The 21,466-nt window shown below is 37.9% G+C and overlaps 2 protein-coding genes across 9 annotated transcripts in view; one reads left to right on the forward strand and one right to left on the reverse strand.

Moving 5' to 3' along the window:
* PLPP1 (phospholipid phosphatase 1) overlaps positions 1-1,607 on the forward strand; it is a 64,342-nt gene extending 62,735 nt beyond the window's left edge. For all 4 annotated transcript variants that reach the window (XR_003989283.1, XR_003989282.1, XM_030470986.2 and 1 more), the window contains one exon: positions 1,148-1,607. Coding sequence is in view for 2 of the 4 variants with exons in the window: in XM_030470986.2 (XP_030326846.1) it covers positions 1,148-1,273 (126 nt within the window). In the remaining 2 variants the exon portion in view is untranslated. The remainder of the gene's footprint in view (positions 1-1,147) is intronic.
* Positions 1,488-21,466, reverse strand: part of MTREX (Mtr4 exosome RNA helicase) — a 44,627-nt gene continuing 24,648 nt past the window's right edge. Inside the window, exons 16-28 of one of the 5 annotated variants that reach the window (XR_003989280.1) lie at positions 18,835-18,985; positions 16,847-17,019; positions 16,465-16,533; positions 12,147-12,275; positions 10,881-10,991; positions 10,374-10,562; positions 9,166-9,329; positions 8,889-9,075; positions 8,177-8,282; positions 6,883-6,939; positions 6,321-6,483; positions 2,092-2,196; positions 1,490-1,725 (exon numbers count right to left, since the gene is read on the reverse strand). Coding sequence is in view for 3 of the 5 variants with exons in the window: in XM_030470969.1 (XP_030326829.1) it covers positions 1,673-1,725; positions 2,092-2,196; positions 6,321-6,483; positions 6,883-6,939; positions 8,177-8,282; positions 9,166-9,329; positions 10,374-10,562; positions 10,881-10,991; positions 12,147-12,275; positions 16,465-16,533; positions 16,847-17,019; positions 18,835-18,985 (1,470 nt within the window). In the remaining 2 variants the exon portion in view is untranslated. Of the gene's footprint in view, positions 1,726-2,091; positions 2,197-6,320; positions 6,484-6,882; positions 6,940-8,176; positions 8,283-8,888; positions 9,076-9,165; positions 9,330-9,726; positions 9,800-10,373; positions 10,563-10,880; positions 10,992-12,146; positions 12,276-16,464; positions 16,534-16,846; positions 17,020-18,834; positions 18,986-21,466 lie in introns of all 5 variants that reach the window. The other 4 variants (XR_003989281.1, XM_030470970.1, XM_030470969.1 and 1 more) reach the window with 4 other exon arrangements.

A 21,466-nucleotide genomic window follows, 5' to 3' on the forward strand; every position in this document is an offset into this window, starting at 1 on the left:
TGATTGCGAGGAGGATATCTTAGAGATGCTTGGCAATACAAGCCTGAATAGAAGGTGGCGCTACAGGGAATAGAGTTGAAAGGTGAGGAAATTATTTTTAAAGATTACTCCCAACAAAACCCTTATGTGAAAGAACTGAAGAGTCCAGGAGCAGCTGAGGTGAGAGCATGCTGGGGCAGCAACTGCAAATGGATGACTAAATTGAGTTGAGTGAATTCAGCATTGAGTGGAAGCTGAAACTCATCTGGTATGCAGCTAAAGCAGCCTGTTGGGCCACCAGCCAGCCCTCAGTGTGGAGTATGGTTTCTTCTGCTGCCATAAATTGTGTTCTGAAGTTCTCAGGTTTGCAGTGGGATGGGAGGAGGTGATGTAGGAAGGGATCATGAGAGAAGGCTTCTTAATTATTACACTGCATGCAGCACTGTATCCAGCATGCCTACTAATATGACTTGAAGGGGGCAAAGGGAAGAAAACAAGTGGTAGAACTGGATCAAGGGACCTGTCTTGTAGTCGACAGCTGTGAAGGAAGTGAGGTGGCATGGTCAAAGAAATGCAAGGAAGGATGCTAGCCTTACAGCTGCTGGAGCTATGAGACACATGAATTGGGGAGGGAGTTGCTGTGAACCTTGTCAAGGAGAAGAATCCAAGGTTGGTTTAGCCAGCTTGAATAAATGCAAGTGAGGGTGACACTGCGGAGAGTAACAGTTACTATTGAAACCTCCTCCTCAGCTAAAGTACAGACTCTCCTGTCCTATTTTAAACAACTTACAGAGTAAATTAACCATACATGTGGTGTAGGCCCTCAGCAAGCATATTTTGCTCCTTCATTTAAAGTTGTTCAAACTATGGCTATTGTGATGAAGCAGTGCTCAACAAGGCCATTAGAGCAGTTAGTTACCACATGAGCCTTAAATTTGGCTTAAACCATCAGCAGCGAAGCAGTCAGTCGGAGCAGGAGCAATAGCTGGAGAAAAAGCTACTGAAAGAAGAGATGATGCAATTTTATACATGACTTGTTAGCAACTTTCTAATGCTTCAATCGGTTTAAACTTTGTTTTAATAATGGAATTTACCTTCTGCAAAAGCATTTACCCATTGTCTCAAAGACTTACAAGCGCAGGATCTTAACACTAATTTGTTCACTTAGGTTGTATACGTGTCTGACTTCTTCAAAGTGAGAGGATGCACATTTCAACCGAAGGAAGATTCCCATACAACCCTACATGAGACTCCAACAAATGGAAATCACTTTGGCAGCAATCATCAGCCATGAAGCATGACCCACCTGTCTTGCTCTTTGAAAGGAAAACAATTTCACAAGTCTAACTATGTAATAAAAGTAAATGCCTTTAAGGAACTGCTGCTGCTCTTGGATGCTCACTTTACCTGTATATAGTAACATCTATCACAGTTACAATAACCACAGTTATTGTATATCTCAACTTCAAATTTCTGTTGGTGCAAGCCCTTGCTTAAAAGAAAAAAGCTATTCAAATTGTAAATTTTTATTGAAAACATGGTAACAGTTATATTACATATACTGTTTGTACATGCCTTATTAAAATAACTGTGGTTAAAATACGCTCCATTAAAAAAAATTATTGAAATGGAAGTATCGTGTGATTAATTTCCCCGTAAGGTGGCTCTTGAGCTGCTTCTGGAAGACAACCTGTTACAGGTAAAGGCTTGCAGCAAAGACAATATCTCTCTTGATTTTTGTAATCCCTATTAAAAAGGAAAACACATTAATATCCAGCACTCATAACTGACACAATCACTATTTAAATACAGTCACAGGCCTGTAACACTTTGCAGTAAACAAAGTGTTACAGGTGTTAATGGGAAGCCATTGTACATCCATTTTCAGTCACACACTTTGTTAAACTGTCAGTATGCATCAAAACCACCACGATTTAAAGTCAAACCTTGGAAGACAGATGCTATCTGGAAAGAGAGCAATGATCTGTTTACCAGGAAGTTGACAGCAGAAGCTTATGTTACCAAATCCTTCACCCACACCGTGTCCTGCCTGCCCTCCCAAACTTTCCTTTTCTAGAGTTACTTCTTGTACTGTGGAAGTGAAATACATACCCTCTGCAAACTTGTTCTCCAGCTCTGTGTTTCCAATGGCTTTTGCAGCTTGGCACATCTGCCGCAGCAATTCTTCCAACCTTCTCATGCAACGAATTATGCTACCTGTATAAAAGGAGAGAAAATTTTGTACCTCCTGTTACATCATGTCACTGAATAATTCAGTTGCTCGAGCCCACTTTGGATTAAAGTCTTAGTTCCTTCTCCAACCCTGTTCAATTTATCTAGAAGTGAAGGGTAAGAAGAGCCGTATGTCTTAAATTCGGTTTCTCTTTAACAGCTTCAAGGGAATGCCTGATGGAGAATTTCACCATCTCCAAATGCTTGTCCTGTTGTTTTCTTCTACTGTCTTCACAGCCTCTAACTAATTTAAAGAGAGGACTTTATGGGCTGTTTAGTAATTCCTATTTTCTTTCAAGTACTTGTAATGTAACAAGTTACTTGTTTAGACCTCCCTCAAAAACCAGACATGTTTAGGGGATTCATAAGTTTGCTGCTTCAAGAACATAGGGGTGTTTTTTTGTAATTTTTTTTGATAGCCTTTGGTAAGTGGTCTACCTCACCAGTCCTGTGCCACTCAGGAGTCTATGGACCACTCTATACTATTCAATTGCATGCTTACAGCAATGCATACAGGCTCACACTGCAACCTAATACCCACAATAGTTTGTAACACACCCATGTCCTATTTTAACTTCTGAGCTCAGCCCAAGTCACTGTAACAAGTGTCACGAAATGACCCTAACCATTATGCTCTTCTAGTGGCATGCAAACTGTGCTGTTTGGTTATTTCCTCCAACACCATCTTGCACCTAGAGTCAAAATTGCTGTAAGCAAAATAACCGTCATAGGGTAAGTATGGGATGAAGGGATTGAGAGCAGCCCTGTAGAGGACTGGAGGGTATTGGTGGATGAAAAGCTGGACATGATACAGCAATGTGCCTGGCAGCCCAGAAAGCCAGCCATGTCCTGGACTGCATCCAAAGGAGCATGGCCAGCAGGTTGAGGGAAGGGGTTTTGTCCCATTTCTCCACTCTCACGAGACCCCACCTGCAGTACTGTGTCCAGCTCTGGGGCCCCCAACACAAGGACATGGACGTGTTGGAGTGAGCCCAGAGGAGGGCCAGAGAAATGCTCAGAGGGCTGGAGCACCTCTCCTATGGGGACAGGCTGAGAGAGCTGGGCTTGTTCAGCCTGGAGAACAGAAGGCTCCAGGTAGACTTTAGGTGGTCTTTCAATACTTAAACGGAGCTTGTGAGAAAGATAGGGACAGACTTTCTAGTAGGGCCTGTAGCAACAGGACAAGGAAAGAGGATAGATTCAGACTAGATGTAAGGAAGAAATCTTAGGATGAGGGTGGTGAAACACTGGAACAGGTTGTCCAGAGAGGTGGTAGATGCCTCATCCCTGGAAACATTACAGGTCAGCTTTGATGGGACTGTGAGCAACTAAATGTCCCTGCTCACTGCTGGAATATTGGACTAGATCGCATTTCATTGAACCATAGAAAGATCATCTCTAGACAAGGCATAGTACCTGGAGAAGAACTGTCCATATGAAAAGGACATTCTACAAAGCTGTTGGGAAAGTAAGAAGTAAAATAACACTTCTCTTCTAAAACACATTCATATGGTACCAGTAGGCTATGTCAGTTTCTAAAGAAAGAACGGTCTGTGTGAGGGCAGCAGTCTGTAAAACCCACTGCAATGACATGAAGTGAAAAACGCTATTCATTGTCAATTGGACACAAAGCACAAAACCAAAGCAAGTGAACCACGGGCAGCTCCCTGAGCGCGGCCACACTGCGTTGTGGCTGGCTCCGGCTCAGCTCTTCAAGATCCCACTCATCTCAGTTTCCAAGGCCACCCCTGACAACCATTCCACAGAGTCTCATTTACAGGCAGCATAGCTGGGGGTGTTGCAGATGTACTTTTTTGGTGCATGAAAAGCCCTGCATTTTTGGAATAAATTACTATTGTGTATACTTACTGCCACAAAGCAAAATGGTTGATCTGCAATTGGTTATTAGGATACTTAGATCACCTTACCATTCTTCCCTACAGCTTTAAAAAGCTCGCATTTCTATTTTTTTCCCCAGCACAAATTTCAGCTTCATGACAACTTGTTTTCATTAGTCAATCAACACTGCTTCAATCTGTGGCAAGCATGTTTGCTCTTAGAGCACTCAAGCTTATTGCTGCAACCTCAAAAGGCAGCTACAAGTTTTCACACTACTCGTAACTGCATCAAAAGGGGCTTCAGACACTTGACCATCAGTACTAATAAAATAACAGAGCACCATCCATCTTTAGGCTTGTGATAGTGGAAGCATGCCACTGTCTTACGGTTTCTGTGTAGGAAAGTTCTGCTGGTGCCCGTTAGCCTGGATGGAGCACACAAACGAACATCAGCGTCTCATGAAGGGCACAGTCTTTCATAAAGTACTTTTAGCATGTTTGGGGAAAGTGTCTGTGATGAAAAGCAGTTTAAAAAAAGTGGAGGCTTCTAATTCATTCTCTAATGGCTGGACAATTTTCCGCCTCCTTACAGTGAAGTTGGGCCTCCCTGTAGTAACAGCAGTTTATTACTGCTAATTCCACACTGCTCAGAAGGCAAAGAGGAAAAATCACCTTATTTTAGAGCTTTAATCAGCCATCAACAACCTCTATCAAAATTACAGCAGGAAACACTAACACCTAACATGAAAATTTGTACTTCAGATCAAAATAAAGACGCTGTGGGGCTTTGTGTTTTGTTGTTTGGGTTATTTTTGTTTTATTCTTTTGTATTCTGGTTTTTAATTCTGAAATCACTGTAGCAACTTGGCTAATGGGACAAACTCCCCTGGGATTTAGCAACACCACACTGCATTTAAGGTAATCATAATTGGCAGTGGACATCTGAAAGGCTTCCCCTCTTTTTGGACAATGCACAGAAAACCAGCCAAATTGAAAGTTAAGGGAAGAAACATGCATCAACCCCTGCCACAAGAGCTGAAGTTCTCAAAATCAGCCCATAAGATCTGATTTTGAGGGAGCTAGCACTGTCGACTAGGACCAAGCTGACTGGCTGGCCTTAGCCCACATACAGTGAATGGAAAACACTACCGCCCAGTGTATTCCGAACAGTCAAGTATCAATTTGAAAACGTAAGTCAGCTACTGCTTCTCCCTCTGTGTTCCCCAGCCTCAGGGTGCCTCCACAGCAGCTGTAAGGCTCAGACATCTGATCAGACATGAGGAGGAATCTGCTGAATGCTGAATGCAGAATCAAAGACTGCCAGGATTCCTGTTGCTTGCAGGCAACCTACTATAGAAAGTTCTGTGCACTGGGTTATAGAACTGCATGACTTCCTCTGTTTTAAGGGCTCCCATTTGCAACTGTGTACATACAAAAAGTAAAACAGCATTTGAAAGAGGCAAGACAATGGTGACAGGAACGACTTCAAGAAGAATTTTCAAGTATCAGCAATTACACAGAGATTTGTAAGACTGGTGCACCCATCCTACTGTTCATCACAACTTTCAACATTGCTGATAAAAGATGAAATCAGGTTTCCATTCTGGTTTGACCTTCAGGTGGATGGTTTGTCTTTTTACAAAGTATCTGGGCTTTAAGTCATCCTACTTTTTAAATGATGAAAACTAAGTATCCTTCCTCAAGCAGCAGTTTCTAGTTCTCCAGTTTTAGGAACCACGCTGACCCAGGTGACAGGTTACATCTAGGCTTTTCAAGTATCTGCACTGCACTGCTGTGAATAAACTATCCAGAACAGAGATATAGTTACCACCTCTCACTTCTGTCATCACTAAGACAGTAGGAGGAACCTTCAATTTACCAAGTAAATAAAACAATTAACTGTAACGAGGATGAGCACAAGAACTGTACATCTTGATGGCAAGCATTGGGAATATGTTTTCCTCTTTTAACTAGCAAAATAAAATTACCTTTTGTTTTAATACATAGGATTTCAGAGTTTTATAGAAAGTTTTTAAAATTTAGAGATATGCCTTTTAAAAAGTCTTCTATAGATTCTTAATTACCAACAGTGTAACTAGAAATTAGCCTATACAGTAAACAATTTTTTTCCAACTTAGTTTCAGCCATGCAGAAGCTTGAATACATCTGGGTTAATAAATTTTATGGTCTTTTATATGGTTATTCAGAATTACCATTCCATGATACAGAATTACTATCTCACACCTCCTAAAGAAGAACTGATTAACATACCTTCAAAGACATCAGTCATTTTGCAGATGTGAGCAAAGTTAGCACCATTTGCCCATGTATGGACAACATCCATGAGGTTGGGTCTGAAGGAATTCAAGTAATTTTCTTCATCAATTTCCAGTTTTGCTTCTGCTGACACCTTGGCAATTCTTTTTGCACACTCCTTTAAAATAAAGGTTTTTAAATTTATAATATGCTTAAACAGATTAAGTCTTGCATACTATTAGGTACTGCATACAGGATGAGGTTTCCCTTGCAGTCTTAAACTATTCAGAATCAGAAAGTAAACCACTGTTTACATTAAGTCTGCCTGCACTAACAACTTAAGAGGGTAGTAAGCAAGCTCATAAAAGTTTTTAAAGACATGTTCTAAATTAGCATAAAGACCTCCTGCAGACAAGATAACCCATTACTGCATGCTGCAAAACCGCATGCACAGTGTCAGCCAAATTCACTGATGATCTAAAATCATCTAAAAACCGTGTGCTTATACTCCACTCACACTCCTCACTCATGTTAACATTAACCCTGAGCTTGGACCTATTTCTAACAGACAGGTTACCTGCATTTGCCGAAGTGGTCCTGCCAACTGCTCTGTCAGCTTTGGCATCTCACTGGACTGAAAAAGAAAACATTTAAATAATCTCATTTACTTCTATACGTTTGCTCTATACCAAATTAAATGCAAAAATACAAGTTCAATGTCTGCTAGTGCCATCCCAAATTATTCCAATGACTTCTTGAATGTGTTATCAACACTAAAATTTACTGAACTCCCCAAGTACTTTTTCCTCAAACTAAATCAGAAAAAACCAAAATCTTTCTGTACAGTGTGGCAACAGTACGAAACAAAAACCTGCCTGCTTTCTGAATACTTCCAAAATTCCCTCTGTTTAGCTGTCCCATAGTTTTGAACTGCCAAAATGATGATCATTTACTACTTTAACTGTTACAAGCTTTTCTTTAAGAATATAAAAAGTAAATGCTTTTGGTAACTTAAATATCTGTGGTTATATATGAAATATGGCTATTCAAATACAGCAACATTTTTATGTCCTATCTATTTAGATCCAAGTACTACTGTTGGGTGAACCGCAATATTCTAACAATGGCCTACCTCGGCATGCCTTCCACTAACAAAAGTAACCCATTAGCATCTGCTGCTAATGTGCCTCCCACATTTGGAATCAACCTGAGTGATACATGTTGCTCGGTATCTGCAGTAGTATTTCATATGCAAGTTGATTTTTACTGTATTTTGCTAATGATGCTAAACTTCTATACAGCTTGTAGGTGGGAAAACAAAGGTATCTGGTGTTAAACTTTTTTTTTTTTAAACATATGGTCTGTTTTGAACAGCTCTTTTGGTATCAATACCATGTAGTGCTGCCATTTCCATCAACAGGTTAAGGGTACTGTCCAAATGATGTAACATGGGCATGTTTCAGAATTAAAGATACCCTCACCCCAGAACGCAGGAGCAAATATTGTTAAGCCTCTGTTTTGAAGTAATCATTCTACATTTTAAGAATGTGCGTGTATACATACATAAATACAAGCACGTGAGCTGAGAATCTAGTAATACTGCTTCACTGCGTGGGGGGAAACTGGTAGACTGATGACAAGGACTGCAATTTTACACAACCTTTGGTATGTCACACAGGGGGAAAGATATTTTAGCACTGAAGCTGCAATGCTTTTGCTAAGCTCAATGGGAGTTCATGTCAAACACCTTAAGAAAGGATAAAAAATGTGCAATGGCTGGTACTGTTATGACCAATTCTGAAACTGAATTATAAACAACACTCTTGGTAGACAGAAATGTCTAGAATTCATGAATTGAAAAAGTAACTCACATTCTCTTGAAATACAAAACAGCTTAGTAGTGCAGCTGTCTGTTCTGGAGATAAGTCGTTGAAGATACCATTGAACATCATCTCTGTCAGGAGGAGTTCATCAGCACTAAAATAAAGAGGAGGAGAAGGAAGCTTATGGAGAAGACTTACTGATATGTAATTTTTAGATTAATTACTATTAATCTGTTTTGTGAAGTAACTTAATACAGATAAGAAACGATAGCTTCTTAATTTTTCTTACAGGAACACCAAAACCTAATATATGCTAGCTCTTTAAGGATGCTTATTAGTAAGAGAGTGAGACAGCATTTTAAAGAAACTAAAAGCTCTTACTGGACTACAAAGAATCTCTCCTGATAGCTCGTAAGTTAGTATTAACAGCTGCTTTACTCAGTTTTTATCAGACAGGCTATCAAGAGATTGAAAAGAACCAGAGTTAGGCAGCTTATGAAAACGACCAGAATTGGCGCTGCTGCTGCTGCTCAAAAAAGATTAAACTGGATAATTCCAAGATACTGAAAAAAGCAATAAACTTGCTTCAATTTACTTGTAGAATAAAGGGTTAATTATGAATTATAAAAGGAAGTGCAAGATGTGAATACAAAATCCAAACATACTATTTGGATAAATATCAAATTGTAGATAAAACTACACATTCATTTTTGGAGTTTCAGACAAATCCGTAAGATGGGGAAAAAAAGTATTTTTTTACAAGGAAAAGTGTAACTTGTCAGCAAACAGTTCCTGAAAGTCAGGAAGTTGGTAAAATTCTGATTCGGCTTCCCCACTTGCTGTTGTATTTTGTCCTTAAGTTGCCATCTTTATCGCTTCAATCAGCATACTCCCTTTATGACACAGGTCACAGTCTCTGATCAATCTTTCTTCCAGTGGTTTCAGAACTTAGAAATATAAACATGACATACTAATTTCAGCAAGAACAGTAAAATGTGCATTCATGACAATAATCACTTCATGCAGAAACAAATTACCTGCTGATTTCACAAGCAACCCGCCCTTTCATCTCAATAACATCTGAAGACGTGGCAAACCCCAGTCTTCTCAAAACACGCTTGCGGCACTTGAGTTCATCCATTTGCAAGACAGTTCTAGCTTTTTTCAGTTCTCGCTTTGCTGCTTTGATATCTACAGCAATCTGGGGGGGGAAGGGGGAGGACGGGGAGGGGAGGAAGGGGGAGTGGAGAGAAATGACATGATCCTGGTTTAACAGTCACAACTGTTCTAAAGAAATGGTGTAATTTACATCAGGGCCTCAGGATGACGGTATATGGACACAGTAGTTGACAGTGACTCATCCAACTCCACTGAGATGGAGATTTGGAAATTTAAAACAAATTTAAAAAAAAAAAATCAATCTGTACTAAATCTGAGCTAATCAATGGTCCAATCAAACACAACCGAAAGGCATTATTTCCCGCTATTAGAGCTTCTCCAGTGTCATCTTGTTTGTCACGGTCACTGTCAACATTCTCACAGCTGGCTATACAGTGCAGACACCTCTGCAGAACACTGTTTGGTCCATCAGGTCTTACCACATGCAACTTTTGTGCTGCCCACACCAGAACCACCTCGCTTCTGTGAAGTGACTCCTGGAGAACCTGTTTTCTAGAGCAGCATAAAAACATTACAGCTCTTTTTGTGCACAACCATTTTCAGTTTAGCAAGGTTCAACTCTGTACAAAGTAAATAAGTGTATTGCTTCCAGTGTAGGAGTCGGCTCAGGAAGCAGCACCACCACGATTAGTACGGTACACTCCCCAAGCTGATAAGCCTCATCAATTCATTTTAGCTCTGCACAGGCATATTAAAAATGTTCAGTTTCAATTACCTGTGAAGACCTGACCTACACTGTATTGTGCTAGGCCTATTTAGTGAAAAAGACTCCAGTGGCACCTCTGTAACCTTCTAATCCCTGATGACCTTTTCTGAAGAGTTTTCAGATGTATCAATCATGGGCATACCGCTGACTCAGCCAGTTTGTTAGTGAGATTAATTTATTTTAGTGCAGTTAAAAGGGATTATTTGGGTTTGTTAATTTTAAAAGGATTATTTAGTCTTCTTCATTAAAAAAGGATTATTTGGGCTTTGCAAATAAAAAAAAATAGCAAGTAAGAAGGGAAGTATTGGTTTCTCTCTCTTCAGCTAAATATAGATAGAGGGTTCTGTTTTATATTTTTACCTGTGCTTTTTTTTCACAAAGTTTGTATATGGTTTCCAAGTTGGGATCATTGTGAAGAGGATGTGAATACATCCTATGCTCAAATGCCTCTACTTTTTGGATTATTTTTTTCAGTCCTTGATCTTTGATGCCCATGTCATCAATAGGGTCTAGTAATGGTACTCCATCGGGAAATCGCTTCTGTACTTCCTGGAAGGAAAAAGGTACTTTTTTTTCTAGGATTAGGAACAATAAAATCAGCTACACTCTTATAAATCAGCTGGCACAACTATAGAGACACAGAAGGTGTAAGTTTGTTATGTGATCTTCCAGCAGTTTTCAAAATCAGTTTAAAAAGACTGTTGACAAGAGGAAACAACTGACACACACGGTGGCTTCCAAGCCCTTTCAAGAATAAGGGTGAAGATGTGACAAGATTTAGACAAATTTCTTTAGAACAAGTTGTCTTGGGTCCAAGAGTACCTTACTAATCAGAGCAGAGAGCTTACACAGCCTAGTGGAACTTACTTGTATAGATTTTAGCACACTTTGTCTGTTGTCAACAGGCCGCAGGTCTTTCGGTATGTAAAGTCGGACACTGCTGATAGCTGCGACAAGATGTACCAAAATAGGAACAACCTGTAAAAGAGAAAGCAGTAACTGATGCATCACTAAAAAAAAATGTATTTATTATTACTGTTACATAGCAAAACTTTACAAAGGAAAACAAAATCTGAGCATACAAGCACATAGCAGTAGGTAAAGGAGTATCACGAAGCAGGAAATATGGGTAATAAAGTACTATAAAGAAGAACAGTGAGTTTGTCCAAATGAGAAAATTCTGTATTCAGTTAAATCTGGAGAGAGGCTACAAGTGGGGAAAAAATTTCAGTTTTTCTATTACCTTGCCTCTTATCTACAGGAATACCTGTTACGATCCAAACCAGACAAGTTATTGTCATATACTTAACTAGGAATGCTAACAATGGAGAACATCAAATCGGCAAATACATATACATAAGTATCAAACCATGAAGACACCATAAAGATTCTATACTGTATCTCAAGCTTTAAACTGACACTGTGGAAAAAAAGGGAAAAAAAGAAGAAAGAAAAAAAAAGACAAGGAAAAAAAAAAAAAAGTCTCTGACCCAAAATAGGGTTTCAATTTAAATAATGCAATGCTTTCAGTAAGAAATTCAATTTGATTTTAGAATGAGATAGGCTCACAGAGCTGAAGGGGTCTGAAAAAGAGAAACAAATAAAAAAAGAATTCTGTTCCCAGAGGCAGAAGATACTGCTAAGAAAAGTATCTGCCAAACAGCATCAAGAAATGTATTACTCAAGCATTATAAAAATTCTAACTAAATTCTCAGATCTAGTAGAACAAATGCATATTACCCACAAAATCCTGCGGAAATAGACAAGAAAAAAACCAGCTACTAAACGCTTGGTTATCTGCAGATTTTATCACATACATAGGTAATCTTCATAACTTTATTTACATTACTGCTATTGTCTTTTATGTACTGATTTGAAATATTGAACACACAGCAAGCACTTTTCAAAGCACTTCTTATAAGGTAACAAATCCACTCAAGTATTTTGTTCACACTTGAAAGTTAGTTCTTCAGGGAAATCAGCAACTGTTTAAGAAAGCAGAGGAAGGTGTACAGCTCCTTTCTCTTCCTTAATACATCAACCCCTCTTTCATCACAGTTTGAAAATGCTTTGGAAATAGAATGTTTGAGAACATTTACAAGAAATTATTGAGAATAAACATGTGTAACAAACCTGCATCTCTCCTTTCTCATCAAGACTGACTGGCTTTGCGGACTCAGTAGCAGAATTTTTCAAACTGTCTTTGCTGCAGTACAGTAGCACTTCAACTACATATAACGAGTCCAATTCACCAGAATTTGGCTGTTGAGGGCACAGAGAAAACAGGTCCATTATCAGTTACTTTAAAATACCAGGAAGAACTTAAGGAAAAAGCATGATTTATTCAATATTAAAGGCATGAAATGAGCTAGTGCTTGTCACAGAGTATCAGCTCAGTGATGCAGCATGTTCTAAAAACTACTGAATCATTATTGTTTGACAGATCCCTCATGGGGAAAAATGCACTTGAAAAAATTATCCCTTCCCCATTCTCCCTTGCCAGAGTAGCCTAAATTCTACTTGCGGTTTCAGGAGCTTCTGTCTTCTTCTAGAAGAATGTAAGCCAACTATTTCACAACTGTAATGCAAAATATTTGCATCGTGCTAGGAGTACTGAACTTTGCCCTTTTTTTCTTCCCACCCCCACCCCCCCGAAACAGAATTTGGGGGATCTGTTCCATTTGTAGGTTTGCAAGTTTAGTTTTTTACCACTATAAAGACCACAGAAAAAGCTCTCAAGCATTACAGCCTGTATCTGCAGATGAAGCTGCATCTTGCAGATCACACCTTTATACAGCCCAAACTCCACACATAACATCTGAACTTCATTTAAAGAACACAAATATGCAGATGTGGTGGTTAAAGACTACTGTTCACAAAGCCATAACCTTTCTTACACACTGCTTTAAAAAAACCTGACGTTACTTATTTGACTGGATCAGTATGTGCTAAGGTTGCTCAAATATGCTCCTACTACAAACAAACTTTTTCATGAGATTAAGTTATAGGCCTAACACTGAAGGCAGACATCATCTTTTAAAATAGTATGTGCAAGCTTCCCTATTTCCAAATACAAGAGAGAGTCTTTTCAAAATCCTGTGTTAACTCAGTTCAGTTTTACTGGGCAGTATTTTTCATTACAAATCTACATCATACTGTTTTTTTTTCACTGCATGTAAAGCAGAGTGGAGCCAGCTAGCATTTCTAAGAGATTCTCAGAAGTACTGAGAGAAACTGCCATAGTAAACTTCACAGAAAAACAGGGCTATCCTGTTCTACAAGATATACAATTTCTTCCAGAAATGCAGTTACTTGCTGAGGAAGAGGCCGTTTCTATGCCACATTTGCAGAAAGCATTCACAGCAATGTACAAGACCCATACCACTGCTGTTCTCTGAATTAGAATTTTAAAATAATATCCACATGTACCAAATCAGTGTCCAGACAAAGCCACAGAAAGCTTAATGCTGACTTGAATGAAGAAGAGACTGAACTTACAGCTGTGCATATATGCTACAGAAAATACTAGCATTGGGAATGTCTAGAAAATTATGAGAGGAAAAAGCTTTTTATCAGTAACTGTATTGTAAACCTATTAATAAAGCAAGAGTATAAACGTCATTAACATTTGCTGTTAATTACTAATAGTCTAAGTTTACATATACCAATGGCTTTTAGATAATGCTGACCAGACGTGACTTCCAGCAGTAATCTAGAACTGCTTTTTGAAAGTGTACTGTTCCTTTCAATGGCTTTCCTACAATATTTTAGGTACTAAACACTTGAACAGGAACAGACATGTTCCTGCATATATGCAAGAGTACAAGAAGACTAGGACACCCAGTAAAAATTTGTTAGTCACAGATATCTCTCTCATATCAACTTTGAGTGATCCCTTTGATCTATTTTGCATTGATTCACATGCTTCAAGGATAACATTCTGTCCTTCTTGGCAGAATACTGCACAATTGGGTGCCTTCCAAGGATTTTAGATTTGCCCTGAAACATCTATTACTTCATGTACCTGTAAACAAAACCAGGTAAGACAGCTGATCATATCTGCAAATCCAGAAATGTGGCACAGATAAATTCAGATTTCCAGATCATTGGACTAATTGAAAATTCCATGACCATGACACAGCACTAAAAATGATGTTTATGCAGTAAACATTATGAATAAACATGAACTGGTAAGTACATAAATTTAAGTTTAATATACAAGGATTATAATAATCCAAATAAGGAAGATCCAAATTGCATCATCTTAAATTTTAATATCATCAACTGTGAACAGACAAAACCATCTAGAATCAAGGACCAGATGACAATATGGACTACATACAGCACAAGAATAAAACTAGTATACTGCTGGGACAATCCAGTGGAAATAAAATTTCTTACTCAAAAATAGTTACTCTGCAACCTACTATAATGTACAATACATAGTAAGCATCACAGCTTGAAATAAATTTCTGTGTACTGTAATTCAGGATAAAGTGCTTTTGCATTCACAACTTTGTGGAACACAGCATTGTGAAATTATGCTGCGAAACCATCTAAATATGATTAACAACGCACATAACTAGCAATGACTCATGCGTTAGCTTTCACATTGCAAAGAGAATTACCCAGTGAAATACAGGCATAGTGCAACGCTGTCAATCTTAATTACATATATTCCTCACTAGAAAAAGGACTTCATCAGAAACTATGATACAGTGAAGAAAAATTTGCAACTAAAGAAAAACTAGTAATAGACTGAATTCAACATCATTTCTAAAAGCAAATCCAAAAATCTGTCACAGCTTAGAAGTGGATTAAGGTTTAAAGACATGGCATAATAGTGATATATTTCCAATATTAACTAAGTATACTACTACATTAAACAGTAATGGGGAAATGCATCTGTAGCCCAGGACAAAAACGCATTGAATAAACACATTAAAATGGGTAAGTAGCAGCTTCTTTAAGTCATTTGTTTTGCCTCTGCTCATAGAAACTAGTTTTTCATACTGTTTTTAAAAGTTAAATAGCTTTGAGCCTGTTCCATAATTTTCAGCACCTATTGTCATTCTTTCCACAGAACTCGGAAGGAAAAATTCAACCCAGCTGCTAGAATTACATAATGAAAAAAGTGCTGATGGAGCCAGAGCCATCTCCTGCAGAACACACCATCATTTCAAAGCTAACGTTCAAACCTAAAGGTTTTATACAACAGCAAGACAGGCCAGACACGGATGGCAAATGTCTATGTGAATAAAATATGACACAGATAGAAGAAATGCCTCCAGTGACACAAAAGTTGGCAGTTTTATACAGAGGGCTAGGGTGAGAGGTGAATCTGGTTTACTGCTCATGTGGCTCTATGAAAAAAGCAGTCTAGAAGCAAAAGTTTAAGCAATAGCAGTAACAGTCCAGTTTTCCAACTTGAAAAAGAAAAGTGACTTTCAAAAGGAAGATGGAAAACCAAAACAAAATCTTTTTTAGTAAGTTCTGTATGCACACATTTTTCTCATTTCCTCTTTAATGAATATATATTAGAAAAGCACCAAAAGGTGCCACAATGTACAGACACCACCAGAACCTGACGAAGACAACTTCTCATTTAGACCTAGTAACTAATGCCAATGGTCATCTGCTAAAATTACAGGAAAAATGCTACCACAGAAAAACACACTTTAAACTCAGATTTTAATTTAGCCAGCTGAGTAGCCTGTCAAAACATTTCTGAAAGGGAGCCCAAAACATCATCTCTGGGGTTATGCACAGACCAACTATAAAAATGAGTATTTGGAAGGAAAAACAAATCTGGCTTCTCTTGCATCACTGCCCTCTGCATTTTCTCCCACATTTTCCTGAATCCATTTCTATTGTTTTGCTCTCTTCTTATTATAACTTCCCAACCCTCAACTCTACAACAGCATCTCAAGGGACAAGCAATCCCATGTCTCAGGCACTAACTTAGGACTCAAGACATAATTCCTCAGTTTAAAATAACCTTCTACATAGAGCCAAATGTCAGTCTCCCTATGCTTTCAGCCCTCACATTCAACTCCTATACATTTTCTGAGAGTAGATAACATGGCATCTTTCCCATGAAGGGCTTAGTGTAAGGCTGCTGGGGAAGTATCAGAAACAAACTAAATAGTTTGAAATGCCTGTAGTGCCATGTGTACTTTTGAACTACTTATCCCAGACACAAAACATTTGCAAACATTTGCTCCATAAATATGCCAAAAGTAAAAAAATAACCACAGGACTTAGGGTTTGTCCCACCTTCCATAGTTTTTTTCTTTATATTCTCACTCAGGAAGGCCTAAGATTTTCATAAATTTGGGGTGAAATTTTTTTTTTTGCCTTTGAAAACTACAAAGAAAATAGGAGTTTTATCGTATTTTCAGAAAAAGCAGTAATGTATATATTCTTCTAATGGAGAGAATGTATATTTTACCTTAACATTCGATTTCTTAGAGAAATTAACAACCACTCCCCATCCAAAGTCATTATCTTCGTTCTTCACCTGAAAATATTACAAGATGTTATAACATAACCCATGAACAATCACATCCCAGCAAGCCTACCTTTTTGTATTTCTGATATTTACAACAGCAGTCATGGACTATTATTAATCATGAAAACAGTATTTTTATTTTTTTTTAAATTTGTTGATGAATGTTAACAAAGAAATATGACGAAAGTAAAAATTGTTGCTTAGGGTGATGCAAATGGTTTTTCAAGACTGTAAACTGGCAGACACAAATGAAACCTGAAAATTTCATGGATTGATAGAAATGTGAAATAAAACCAAAACACACAAAAAAAAATCAAATCACCTTTACCAGTCTTCCTGGCTGTAGAAACGGCAGGCAGTACTTTGGTTTGTGAACATACTCTTCAATCTCTCTACTCATTTTTGCAAGCTGCTGTCGGATTTTGTAGTATATGACCACATTTTCTTCATTGGGAATGACTATTTTGTTGTATAGTCCTTCCAACTTATTCACTCCTACAATAAAAAGTAAAATCTCATGGAAATAATAACTTCCCAGATTTAGAAATCAATGTTTCCCTTTCAGGTCTACATAACTAGTCTTTTGTCATAATTTTTGGTACTCATTTTCTATTTACAATAATCCATTCTCTGGAAAGCTAGATATCCATAAATGTGTCCACTGAATTTTATTCATAGACTATTAAATACTAACAGTATTTTTTCTTTTAAATAAACAAGCTTGAAAAAACAGAGAAGGCTAGACCCCCAACTGTCCAAGAATGACTGATTTAGGGTTGCACACAAGCCCCACAAAAACTTCCAATTATTGCAGGAGCGTATTCACTGCCCACTAGCACTCTTCTACCTTCTCCTATGAAAACAAGATTGCTCAAAGACATCTTCTAACAAGATGTCTTCCAACAAGAGGGAAGTTGTTAAAAGATGTTCTTCCTAACCTGCTTTAGGCTCTGATTTCACCAGTTGGAAACCAGTATTTTCTTTCTCCAACATTTCATACCTTATTAAGATGAATCAGTTTCTATTGTAAACAACATGCTTTATTTTCTCACACTGGTAACATCACTAGTAAACATAAACAAAGGACACATTATAAAGATCTCTTTCTCCTCTCTACCAACTCACCCTCTTGAACGCTATTTGAATGCATACGGGTGACTCAGAAATCCCACTTCACTGGGACATGAGAGACAGCTCAGGGAATTACTCCCTGTTTTTAGCTGCCAACTTTTTGAAGAAAAAACCTATCAATCCACACTCTTGGCATAATTTCCTCCTTGTTTTAAACTTCATGTTTTTAATTGCAGAGATGTGATCACAACACTTTAATGCCCAGTTTGGTGTCTAAACAAAACATGTTCAAGAAATACGAAAAATATTCTCCAGCTCCATTTCTCTGTTTAAATAGCAAAACTAGACTGCCAGAATGGAAATATAGGCATGCCAATTGGATCACGGAGGTTCTCAGGAAATACACACTATATTTGACTTTTACTGCCTTAACTCTGCACCTGCAAACTAACAAAAACTGCAAAGGGAAATCAAAACCCCCTCTCTGCATGTCTATCCAAGCTACATGCACATGTACACAATCTCTCTTAACATTCAATTAACAAATGAACGGACGAACCGCTCATTCATCAATGGCTGAGGAAGTAGTTACCTTTTGTGCTCTTAAGGTTCTTCTGGGTTCAGTTTTGAAAGAGGCCTCACTCTCAAACACTGGCTGAAATCTTTGGAAACTAAGTTTGGCTCATGAAAACAGACTATTTAAAGATCATGGCTCAAATTTAGTTACTCAGTGGAGTGCAAGTAATTTCTCAGTACTCTCTGATTTTTGCTTTGTATTTTAATGATGCATTTTTTCCTACTGAACAGTGTGCCCGAGTTCTTTTTAGAAATTGTAATGAGATATTAAAATTATGTTTCTTTTAGCTAAGTTCTGCACATCACAAGTGAATAAGACTTTTCTTCTTGGCACCTCTAGCAAGCCACAAGAATTTTTAAATTGTTTTTCCTTCTTTCTGTCCTACAGTTCAGCAATGTGACAACCACTCTTGTCTGACTCAGAGAGAAAAGCTCTCTTCATAGACTGACAGTGCATATCAATATAGGTCCTAAGAACAAGAGGAAATTACTCTTCCTGAAACTGTAACATGACAGCAAATAGTGCAGTGGCAACTGTTGGCAGAGTAGACAAGAACTACACAGGTATAAACTCTTACAAGAGTAATGAAGTGTAATTACCCAATCTCACAGTGCAGCATCTTTTATACTGACTCTCCCGAGTACAACATACAGTATACTTACTTTCTACTATTTCTGGAATAGTTCTGTAATGTTGGAACTGATAGAAGGATTTTTCTAACATGTATTCAGGGTTAATTTCCTCTACTCGAAGCAAGTTCAATACCATGTTGTATGTCAGGTGGAATGCACTGTTTAAAGGATCAGCTGAACCCTGAAAAAGATGCAAGAACACTGGTTAAAAAAATATTAATTGCAGAGTATAAGAACATATCAAATAAATTATGATGCAGTGTTTTACATGAGGAGCTGCTTTGATGGGTAGAACAACTTATTAATTTAGATTACATGTCTCGTCAAATCCTCAGCAATTTTATTATGCTCAACATGTAATAGTATTTATGTCTCATTGTACCTGTAGTTACACTACGGTATTATAAATTAGATCTGAATGAAATTAAAAGTTAAAATTGAAAACTTAAGACGTTTCTTATAGTCTATTACTTGGACTCCATTATTTTAACCTTAAAATAGTAGTTATTTAACTATTTAAAGCAATCCATTATTTTAACACTCCGGAAAAACCTACTTGCACATCTTTTTCTCTTAAGACTTATTGATCATGTTAGTGTCTTGGGAAGCCTGTTCAAAAACGGGTAGTCTACAACTTCTTCAGCTTAACGAATGTATCATTATAAAATTAATCTATTTTACAGGTTGCCCCAGAGAGGTTGCGGACTCTCCACTTGTGGAGATACACAAAAGCCATCTGGACATGGTCCTGGGCAGCCTGCTCTAGATGATCCTCCCTGAGCACAGGGCTTGGACAGGATGACTTCCAGAGGTCCCTTACAACACTAACCATTCTGGGATTCTGTGAGGTTCCATTTTTTCACAAGGTACATGGGAACACAGGAAGAAAGGATGCTGGGAAAGTATTGTGGGAAAATATCACATCACTACCTTCTTTCCTCATTCTTATTTTCTAAGAACATCTGTTAATGTCCCCTGTCAAAAAAAAGGTACTGGACTAGCCAGATCCACCTTTGGTCTGATTCACCATTGCTGTACTATGTTCTTACTCAAGAGGAAGACCTCACCATTGTAAGAAGAGCAAACATTTAATTGATATACATTAAACCAACCAGCTATTCAAAGAACACATGGAACAGTTAAACAGGGCTGTTGAAAGAAGGTGTCAAAGATCACAACACTACAGCCTCTCCGAGCAAAGGGTAAACTTGAGAAACTGTCTCTCACTTAAGTGTCAGCACAGAAGGCCATCCTGATAAACCAGATTAAGTCCCTGCAACTAGATGACGGAGACCCAAAACTTCTGAAGTATGAAACTGCCCAACTGCAGTGCATAACCTTTCATCTAAAGTAGCACTGGTATCAAAGGAACAGGTGCCTGACAGTTCTCCAGAGAGGATCCAAGGGAAATCCAGGAGTTAGGAAGCAGAAAATTACAATTTCTATCCAACGATAGAAATGGAAACCAGAAGAAACAGACAGCTGGATAGAATACAGCAGAACAGCAGCATCAGACTTGGTATAAAACCAAGTTAGATGTCACAAATATTTCAGAGCTCTCTGAACTTGTTGAGTATGTGGATTATCATTCCTCCTTGATTCCTGAGAAGTTTGACAATAAACTCTCTACCCCCACCAAACGAATGTAATTAAGCCTGTAAGGGATTAAAAAAACCCAACCAAACCCAACAAAGTCTTGTGAATTACTAAAGTAAAACAGTGTAAATCGGTATTTTTTCAAAACAAAGTTTCCCAATGGAGACTCAAAGGTCTGGACTTAAAAGAAATCTAAGAAAGGCATAGATAGAAAAATAGCAAGGTCTGCTAAAAATTCTACAAGATCAGTGAAGACACCAGCAATCTGGAGAGTTGCATGATGAGGAATAAAATGACAAGTGAAATGTAATCAGAAAGTATATTAGAAGAAGATTAAGAGCAACAGTTTGCAACTGTTCAATATTTACTGCTCATTAAAGTTATCTATACATGAAATGAAAGAGATTTACTAAACAAGTGTTCCCGTTTCAACAAGGCCTATGATAAAATTCAGTTATGATTAAACTTTTTACATTAATAATAACTACAACAGGTAACAGGAACATTAGGATTTCAAGACATTTTTCATATAACTCTGTGACTGCTGAAAGATCAACATATTCTGTCAGACATTTTAGAAGCTCAGGGATGGCTGACACGAGGAAGAACACTCCTCTGAGCATTCTTTTAAGCTCAAGATTTTCTTTACCTAAACCCAAGAATATCGTACCCTTTTGCAACTCATTTATAAAAAGCATAGTCTACTAAAAAGCCCCTGATGATTAGTTTATATATACAAATGCTGAAATTCAGATCAAGTGCTCTCCTAGATCAACCTAAGTCTAATGGATTTGAAATGACATTACCACAATATACGTCCCCCCCCTGCCCCCCCATTTTAAATGTACTGTCAGGAATTCTGATTACTACATCCACTGATGCACTGATCTCAGATTTAATGATACAGTTTGAATCTGAGACTCCTTCACATGTAGGAGATTTAAGAATAATACTGTAATGCCGTTCGCTTTATGTGAGATACAGAGCCTTATGAGATTACCTTGCAAATGCCAGAATCCTACTCACTGCATGATTATTTTCTCTCAGAAAAAAAACCAGCTGTTAC

Source organism: Strigops habroptila, chromosome Z (genome assembly GCF_004027225.2).
Source record: "Strigops habroptila isolate Jane chromosome Z, bStrHab1.2.pri, whole genome shotgun sequence".
NCBI classification, from domain to species: Eukaryota; Metazoa; Chordata; class Aves; order Psittaciformes; family Psittacidae; genus Strigops; species Strigops habroptila.